The sequence below is a fragment of the Aquarana catesbeiana genome, linkage group LG03 (assembly GCF_042186555.1).
Source record: "Aquarana catesbeiana isolate 2022-GZ linkage group LG03, ASM4218655v1, whole genome shotgun sequence".
In the NCBI taxonomy this organism is placed as follows: domain Eukaryota; kingdom Metazoa; phylum Chordata; class Amphibia; order Anura; family Ranidae; genus Aquarana; species Aquarana catesbeiana.
The window spans coordinates 350,594,206-350,604,895 of record NC_133326.1 but is presented as its reverse complement, the minus strand read 5'-3'; the positions used below and the strand labels follow the sequence as shown (position 1 = coordinate 350,604,895).

Below are 10,690 nucleotides of genomic sequence, written 5' to 3'. Positions count from 1 at the left end.
TCATAATAATGATCATCATAATAATAATAATAGTAGTAGTAATAAAAATAATAACACACAGTCGTTATCCAGTGTATGAAGGTAATTATTTCTAGTTACAAACCTGCTGTATCTAGTAATACCACTATTGACGATTTCAAATAATATTATACATATTAGCAAGTCTACTAATGATAAAGTGTAACAATTAGAAATGATCTCAGTGTAGCAATCTGAGAACAGTCATTCATACATGCAGACATTTTCGTCCAATCCCAGTATATAGATTGTCTTCCTACTGTATGAGGCCATCTTAGTGACCGGCTCTGACAATCCATGTCCACCTTGACTCTTGAAACTGCTGTGACGTCAGCGGTGTGGAGATTGAACAAAGCATGGCACATGTCACCTGTGATCGCCCATTGTTTATCTGAGAGGTGTGATGTCATGGTCCCCATAATGAGTAGAGTGGTTAGCTTAGGAAGCGGACAGTGATCACAGAGTGCAGGGACAATGAAATGATAGAGGATCCTGGAAAGGACAGCAGATGGGCTGTGTAGAAAACAAGGTTTATTAGTGATGGAGCAGTGATCAGCCGTGTGCCACTAGTGGATGTGTATGCCTATATTAGGTGAGCTGTCTCCTTGGCTTATGACGTCAGCGGGTCTCCGGTGACCAATGAGTAGAGGTGGCCCCTCCTCTGTGTGTCTTATGGTAAGGCAGAGAGGAGTAGAGGCAGCACTTAGTAGGTGAGCAGTGCACGCTGCCATGGTCTGAGTGTGCCTGTCCTGCTCTACATCTGAGGAGGCTTCATGACTCTTCCCTGCTGCTGCCATCATGTTTGCTAGTCCAGTCACTTCTACTCCATTCTCTGTCAAAGACATCCTGAACCTGGAGCAGCACCACACTGGCCTGGCAGCCATGGACATCTCTCCTAGGATGGACTCATCTTCCTGCATGTTGTCCAGCTTCAAGCAGGAGTCATACCCGGGTACCCCATGTCTGTCCGAGCTCAGTGATGACCTGACTCAGAGGGACACCTCCAAGGGTTCCTCTCCTTTCCCAGGATCCTTCTACGTCAAAAACTACATGGAGATGGACTCCTCCAAGGAGCACAAGGAGGACAAAAAAGGTAATACAATAACCTCATGTGTTTATTCATATCATTGAGGGCTCGCTGGGCTAGGCCTAAAGATCCCATCTACAGAATATACAAAGAAAGCGATCCACCCCGATCCTGTACCGTACGATATCAGATGATGGCAGACACCACCACCCGCTACCGAATATCCGACCACTGAGCCCTTCTAGTTATTAATATTACCTTCATTGGATAATTGGATATTGTACAGTGAGCCATGCTGCAGGGAATAAAAAGAAAATGGCAATAATCCAATCTAGGTTTGGTTTTCCTTTATCGAATTGTTATTTGGCATAGAAGATTCTGTTTAGTAACTAGGTAACTCTAACACGGTCCTGGAATCTGTATTATATTTATTCATTTATACATTTGCTAATAGATGTCCATAAATATTTTAGTTTCTCTATTAATGTACATTATTATGTTAAATTATATATACTAATAAAATATATATTATATATATATTCAAATATATTAAATATACACACACACACATATATATATATATATATATATATATATATATATATATATATATATATATATATATATTTAAGTACACAATGGGGTTTATTTACTAAAGCTGGAAAATGCAAAATAAGGCTCACTTCTGCATAGAAACCAATGAGCTTCTAACCTGGGCTTGTTCAATTAAGCTTTGGTAATAAAACCTGGAAGCTCATTGGTTTCTATGCAGAAGTGAGCCTGATTTTGCACTTTCCACCTTTAGTAAATACCCCCCCATTGTGTACTTAAAAGTGGGGTATCCCTGTATATATATATATATATATATATATATTACATTTATGTATACTGTATAATATATATAGAGAGAGAGAGAAGAGAGGAGAGAGAGAGAGAGATGTATACATTTAAATATATATTTTTTCTATTTATATAGGTATGAATATATATATATATATATATATATATACACACATATATATATATATATATATATATATATATATATATATATATATATATGTATATATATATATATATATATATATATATATATATATATATATATATATGTATATATATATATATATATATATATATATATACACACACATACATATTGCATATAGCTTTAACAGAGGTACAAAGAATTCCAAATACAAAAAAGCTAAAAAAAAATAAAAAAAAAGCTAAAGCAAAAGTAATGAAAAAATATAGATAATTTGACAGATATATAGAGACACATACATGTGTTTGTTTTTATTTCTTAGGTGAGTATTTGACTTGTTTCAAATGCTGGGAATATAGATTTTGCAATAATATATACTAAAAATAATAAGATAATAAATAGTAGTACATGAGTCATAGCAATAATAGCAGCAATAGAACAATAATTTTTCTTGGTGTGTATATATATATATATATATATATATATATATATATATATATAAAATGTATCTATTACAGGTACTTTTATCGCGTCGTCAATTTACACAGTGCTTAACACATAAATTGTACATTCACATCAGTTCCTGCCTTTAAGGAGCTTACAATCTAAGGTCCCTAACTCACATACACATACTAGGGCCAATATGGACAGGAGTCAATTAACCCCCTCAGCATGCCTTTGGAGTGTAGGAGCAAACAGTTTTTATACATATATATATGTATATATATATATATATATATATATATATATATATATATATATATATATATATTCTCTTTCATATATTTTTACATACATGTGTTTATATACATATTTTTATATTTTTACGTACATATACATACATGTATTTATGAAGTTACAGATGCATCCTTGTAAACAATATATATATAGATAGATAGATGGATAGATAGATAGATAGATAGATAGATAGATAGATAGATCTATATATGTATAAAAATATATTAGGTTAGGTAGATTTACTAACACAATTGTTTCAGCAGTGTCAGAAGTGCAATAATTGAGTGCAAGTGCACCAAATGAGAAAATAGCGCAATAAATATATTTTTTTCCAGTGAATTAAAAATATTTGTATTAGGCATTAAAATAATGAAAATACTTGATGAGCACTGCTGATCTAATTAGTTGTGTTCTTGCATGTGGGTTTTGTGGATGTTGGTGACTAAGTGATGCTATCAATGAACTGATTTGCTGGCTATGGAACCAATTACTGTTAACTTTGCACTTTTCTTTCCCAGAACTCTGCTCCTTGCAGAAAACCATGGAAAATGACAAGAGAGACATGGAGGACCCAGACCGACCAAGGCAGAGAAAAAGAAGGAAGCCCAGGGTCCTCTTCTCTCAGGCCCAAGTCTATGAACTTGAGAGAAGGTTCAAGCAGCAGAAATACCTATCCGCTCCAGAGAGAGACCATTTAGCTAACGTATTAAAGCTCACATCCACCCAAGTGAAAATCTGGTTCCAGAACAGAAGATACAAATGTAAAAGACAAAGACAAGACCAGACTCTTGAAATGGTGGGCCTACCACCCCCAAGAAGGATAGCTGTCCCAGTTTTGGTGAGAGATGGCAAGCCTTGCTTAGGAGATTCATCTCCATATAACTCACCGTACAATGTCAGCATTAACCCTTACAGTTATAACACTTATCCCTCCTACTCCAACTATAGCAACCCAGCCTGTAACGGCAGCTACAATTGCAGCTATACGTCAATGCCTAGCATGCAACCCACCTCAGCCAGCAATAATTTTATGAATTTCAGTGTGGGGGACTTGAACACAGTGCAGACACCGATTCAACAGGCAAACAGTGTCAGTGCACTTCATGGCATTCGAGCATGGTAGAACTTCATTAAAAGGATTCAACAAAGCACTAAGCATGGTGGCAAGGACATCATAGACTGGAAAGAAGCAGAAGAAAAAAAACTATGATCTTCTCCTTCTGATGTGACTTTTGGCCCATGGTGTGTGATTGTGCATGGTTTGCTAAAGGACGATGTGGTATACAGGACAGGACCGGACCAGCCAACAGAAGATTCACACCTTATTAAGGAGAGTTCCTTTTTTTCAATGTTTAGAGTTCACTTCTTGTGTCACCAAGCTATTTTCAGATTATCCTTGTGTGCCCTTTAATTAAAGTGAATCTGTCATGTGTGTAGCAAGATCACAGTGCTGTAGATGATGAGGCTGAGATGATGTAGAAATCATTTTTACTTTTCATATTTACCGGTTGCCTTAGCTGAATAACCAGCAGTGGAAAAACAGCAGGGGCACCTTTTGTTTCGGCAAAATTTGTAATGAACGATATATCAGCTAAACATGGCAGTGAACCACTAGACACAGCTCTGCACCTGGATGCTGCTGAATATAATTTATCATGACCTAAGCAAAATTATAACATTGTAAGAGTGATCCAGATAGTGGCAGACTTTGCTAAATATGTTCCTTTGTCTGATTTCTGCATGTGTTCCTCTTTAGGTGACAGATTCACTTTAAGCTCATGAAGTCAGGAGGTTGCACCAGTCTCTTTCTCTTCTTGCCAAGTTGTTACACGACTACTTGTTTTCGACTACTGCTGGGCAAATTTTAAAGTTTAAAGTGTACCAATAAATAAACTCCTGGGAGCTGTGCCTAGTAACTCCTGTTTTTTCAAAGCCCCTTAGCAAAACATATTTCATATTTAGGAAGCCATAACATAAGAACGACTGAATGTGATTATAGAAAATGGAAAATGATTTTTGCTTCTCGCTCTACTTACAATAAATTAACTGCAATACCTGAGCCACTCAGTACTGTGTTCATAACTTGGGAGCCAATAGTATGTCTGATTGAAGACTGGACAGCGGGTCTGTTAGTCTTTGGCTTTTGGCATCACTCACTTTGTGGTCTCAGGGGATAAACTTAGGAGGTACTGCAAAATTCCCCATATTAGGCTAGCGAGATATATACCTAGACATTGGTTATTTACTACAGGAGTACATTTTGTGAACCAATTATTTGACTAGAGGATTTAAAAATTTGGAATTTCATTTGCATATGAATAGATTAAAGTGATTTCAGCTAAAAATGTTACTCCTTTAGTAAAAAAAAAAAAACCCTAGAAAAACAATTAAAGTGTTGTTGCAAGTGGCCTATTGTTAATAAACTATATTAAGTTATTATTTGCTTTATTTAACCCTCAGCCAAAGCTTCAGGTTTCAATGGACAAAGCAATGTTGTGATTGTTTTTTTATTCTACATATACCAGATTGTTTTTTTTTTTTCTGTTTTGTGTTATTTTTATTATTTTTATTTTGAAAAATAGTGTGACAATGTTTTAAATGCCAACATTCAAGTTAACTATGGGGCACATTTATCATAGAAGCGATTAGTTATCACAGCTAAATTTCCACTTTATTTTCTCTTCCTTTGACTTTTATCTATTTATTTACTAGGGAGACTTTTATATTTCATGGGTATGGCCTTGTTCAGATGTTTGTATTTAAAAAGTATGCAAAACCTAAACATTGTTTTAGCTAGTGTTTGAATGTAGATTTGTGAATCACACGCAGAAACCACTGTACACGCGATGAGCGGGTACCATTAAATAAATAGCACAGTATAGATACATGTTTTTTTTTTTTTTTTAGTGCAGTGCACTGCTACACAAAAGTGGCTATAAAATGAAAAAAAAACCTTTAAATCAGTTTACAAATTAAGGATCAAAGACTTTTGCCTCAATTCATAAAGTTAACATGCCAGGACAATAATCCTTATTTTTAAAAAGAATATAATGAGATTTGCAAATTACAGTTGCTAGGCCAAATCCTTATCCTCCTGTAAAGCATTGTGAAATTAGCTTACCGTCTATCATGGAAACTTTTAATTTCACAAGTTTTACTGTTTTCACTCACTTTCATTATGAAAATGATAAACAGTTTTACAAGCACCCAATTACCATCATTTCACGCTTCCATTTTTTAAGGATTTAGGTTGCCTTTGCATTTTAACAACCTACTTTCATAATTTAGGGGATTTCCCCAATAAACTGGATGGTAAATGATAGGGATCAAATCACTGCTTTGATAAATGTGTCCCAATATCTTCATTTGCCATATTAAAATGAAGAGGCATAAAAAAGCACTGGGGTTTGGGTGTAGGAAAATAATACAGTTTGTGTACATTTCATATATATTTTATACACTTTTACCATTCAAAGAAAAATACATTTAAAAAATTAGAATGAAAGTATTTACAAAGCTTGGTTTGTTGGATGTAGACAGTTCCTGTACATTTAAGTAATAAAGTTTTTTTTAATAATTGTTTTAACAAAAATGTAAAATATGTTGAAACAATTTGTTGGTGAAGTACTTGATGATCATTGGGTTTTCCTAGCGGGATTCTTGACTTCACAGCTGACCTCACAATTTGTTTTTCATTTCTGTTTATTGACATGGGTCATGGACAAGGGTTTCCCTCAATTTAATCTGAATTATGTGGATCATTTACTAACCTGCACAAATTTTACCTTGGGTTTATGGAACCTGTGTTTGCTCCCCAAAGCTTAATTGGAAAATTAATTAATGGAAATAAATAAATATTTTTTGAACTGATTGGGTGTATGAAATATTTAGTAAATCATAACATAGAAAAGCAAACAATATTGTTGGTTTAAGCATACTTGGACCACATACAGATGAGGGAATGATTTTCCTAAATGTTGGCAATGATTGTTATCATACTCTAGGGCTGATTTACTAAACAGATATAGGCTGTTCACTACGCGAAGTGTATTTGGGCAATGAATGCTAGTAAATAAGGTGAAGCAGAAATTATTATTTTGAATACCTAGTCATATGCTAGCAAAAATAATGTTTATGAACATTTAATGAGCAATGTTTTGCGATAAGCATGCACAACATCCATTTGACACAGAATCAGGAAGAAAGTCGTAACCAGATGCCCTGCCACCTATTTTGGTAAAACGTTTGTCTATCTATAACTAGACTTGGAAATTTGGTTCACAATCAGGTGAGGAAAATAATATAATGTATTTTAAGTGTCCAGGGATCACAGTACAAAACAATAGACCAAATAGATAGAAAGATAGATGGATAAATACACGACTGGGTATTTGAATGAAAAACATCTATTAGTTTTACTGTTGGAAACATACCTTTTGAAAATAATTGGGCTGATGTATGTAAAGTTTGCTCTAGGAAAACTTCTTTGTTGCCTATTATAAAACCCATTGGATCCCAATGCTCATAATTCTAAACTCCAGGCCTGAAAATAAAACAAGGATTCTAAATGGTTTCTATGGGCTAAGAGAATAATTCTACTTAACATACTTTTAATAGGATCTGCCCTAGCATTTTATGTTCTTAATTCTGTAATGTATTACAAGAATTTGGAATGCATGTATGTTATCCTATATTTGTATGACAAGTTAATTCTTTGTTATCCTTTGAGATCAGCTAAATCTTTATGTACACATTCCGGCAAATGAAAAAATATACAAAAAAGATATGTTTAATTCACCAATTTCGTGTGTTCACTAAGTTCACAATTTTTGTTTGTGTCTAGTACTATGTACTTAGACAGAGGCTAAGGGTATTCTAAGCCCCCCCCCCCCCCCCCTGCTGAGCCTGCATGAGCAGATCAGGCTGCAGAAAATAATGCAGAAATAATTTTTACTATTTAAAATCATGTAGCCAACACTGGTTAATCAACTTTGGAAAATATTTTTTCTGGTACCATTTGTTTGCAGTTAGTTGCATGGACACTATGTAAGGTGCTTAAAACCAGAGCACAAAGCTTAGATGTTGCATAGAATTTTAGCAACATGATGGTTACAATAAAAAAATGTGACATTCAAACCAGCAGATAAAGATAATAAAACTTTAAAGAATTCAAATAACAATGAAAAAGTGCACGGGTTAGGCTAATGAAAATTCATGCTATAACATTTTTTGTATTCATGGCTATAGAAAAAAAAAAGAAGCGTCATTCTAATATTATATGTTTGTATATGGCAAGTGAGTGTGTTTGTTGTGCAAACCAAGACATATTTTCCCATGTATAATATTTGACTAAGTTTAGAACTAATGTAATTAAATCAGATATTAGCAGGTAATTTTCTTCCCAGTTTTGGTCCCAAATGTACACTCAGGAAACTGATCAGAGATATTTAGTGACTATCAATAAATCAGCCATTTTTAACAAAAGATACTTTATTTATTTTGTTAACTAGAAACATTGGAAAGCAGACCCACAACCTACACTTATCTTAACATTAATAGGTCAACTGCCCATGGTACAACCTGTTCTTCAAGTATTCTTGTTTTTTTAAAGGGGAGATCACTTAGTTCTTCTGTTACCTGTGATACTATTGTATTTCGGTTCACTTGTTTTACCTACTGATTTAGTTATACTACACATTTCAGTTATATCACTCTCTCATACAAGTTTGCTTACTAAAGCAAATAAACTATATTTAACACAACAACCAATCACAATCATTCATCAACGTAACATCTGTAAATTGCTGAAAGATGGCATATGATTGGTTGCTACAGGTGAATTATTGCACTTTGCACATCACCATTCCTCTTTGCACTGAATTATTGGATAAGTAATCTTGTAGTCTATAGAAACTTTATTCTGTTAGGTGAACTTCTAAACTGCACAGAGGTCATGTTATTTTACTATCAAATTAGAGTTATTTCCTGGATATTATGGTAATAACTTATTTAAATGTTTTAGTACTAAAAAAAAAAAAAAAAAAAAAAAGATAAATCAAAGTCTTTGTTTTTATTTTGCTAGATTAGGTACAGAACAGTTTGGGTTTCCAATTTAAATTGATAGGCACTTGAAAACAGGAGTTCAAAAAGTACAGGGCGATCTTCTCAGCGAGATGGTGCTGACATGATAGAGAGGTGTTAAACATAGAAAAAATGCAGGACAAGTAGCTCTCACAAATAGATCCAATACAACGACTCTGCTAAATAGATGAAACACTGCTGCAATTTTAATGCTAGTTTTAAACAGGACATGGAATGAAGCTTCACTTACAAAAATGGACACAAGAGAGGTAAGAATTACGTGTTATGCTCCATAGCTACACTCTTAAGGCTGGTACACACGATCAGACTTTTTGACAACAAACATGCAAATTAGCTGTTTGAAGGCAACATCCGACCGTGTGTACGCTCCATCGGACAACATTTTTCGTTTTTCATTGGACTTTTGTTGGCTGTGCAAACAGACAAACTTTCCGGCAACAAAAGTCCGATGGAGCAAAGTCCGATCGTGTGTACACAAAACCATCGTACTTTTGTACAAACTACAAACACGCATTCTCAGAACCAATGCAAAAGCTCAGACAACAATACAGAAGTTGACCAAAGGGTGGCGCTGGAGAATTGAACGTCCTCTTTTTGTCATCCGTACGTTGAAATGTCACTACGTTCGTGTTTGTTGCCAAAAAAGTCCTCCCGTGGGTATGCTTAATTAGTTTACGACCAACGCCCTTTGTACAAAAATCCACGGGAAAGTTTGTACAAAGTCCGATTGTGTGTATGAGGCTTAATATAGGATCCAAGGGGACATCTGAAGGTTAAAGGTCTTTTAAGGCCTATCCACACTAATGCAGTGAAAATCATGGGTCATAGCTGATCATTATCTATCATTATCTATATATGTGTCCCTGGGACATGTCCTTAGGACATACATCCTTGATAGTTCTCTTGATAGTATTCTTTCCACTCCTGCCAATGGTCAGTATACTAAAACTGCAATTAGTGCTCCTTTTTTAACAGCCAAACTTTGTAGAGCACAAATTGTGTTCTCTTTATGTACCCCACATGCCATTGGGTATTCAAAGTGATTATAACTTCACCTTGTTCATTACCAATCTGTCTGCAAAGTTAATGTACATGCTGGTGGAGAAGGCTGGTGTAGAGGCTATTCACTTTCACAAAGTCCAGTTAAATGCTAGCATTCCTCCAGAACTTGCTAGGATTTTCTTTCCAGTTAGCAATGTCAAATAGATCTACCACCTGCACTGACCACCAGAATAAGGAGGCAATTTTCCATTGACCACACATGTAAGAAGGCAATTTTCCATTGACCATCAATGTAAGGACGCAATTTTCTATTGACCTCAAATGTAAGGAGGCAATTTTCCATTGACCATCAATGTAAGGACATAATTTTCCATTGACCACAAATGTAAGGATGCAATTTTCTATTGCCCTCTAATGTAGGGAGGCATTTTTCCATTGGCCACCAATGCAAGGAGGCAATTTTCCATTTGCCACTAATGTAAGGAAGCAATTTTCCAGTACACTCCCCCCACAGATAGAAACACCTCCCTAGGGAACACTTAACCCCTTGATCGTCCCCTAGTGTTAACCCCTTTCCTGACAGTGCCATTCATACCGTAATCAGCGACGATTTTTAGCTCTGATCACTGTAATAATGTGATTGGTCCCAAAAAAGTGTCAAAAGTGTCCCATCTGTCTGCAACATTGTCGCAGTCTTGCTAAAAATTGCTGATCACAGCCATTACTAAAATGAAAAAAAAAATAACAATAAAAATACCATAAATATATCCCCTATTTTGTAGACACTATAACTTTTGCGCAAACCAATCAATATA

At 34.9% G+C, this 10,690-nt stretch overlaps 1 protein-coding gene across 1 annotated transcript; it reads left to right on the top strand.

Moving 5' to 3' along the window:
- The first annotated feature begins 696 nt into the window (after window positions 1-696).
- NKX2-5 (NK2 homeobox 5) lies at window positions 697-8,736 on the top strand. The gene is made up of 2 exons (XM_073620601.1): window positions 697-1,111; window positions 3,290-8,736. The coding sequence occupies exons 1-2, from the start codon at window positions 817-819 to the stop codon at window positions 3,892-3,894; spliced, it is 900 nt and encodes a 299-aa protein (XP_073476702.1). The 5' UTR covers window positions 697-816; the 3' UTR covers window positions 3,895-8,736.
- Window positions 8,737-10,690: the final 1,954 nt, after the last annotated feature.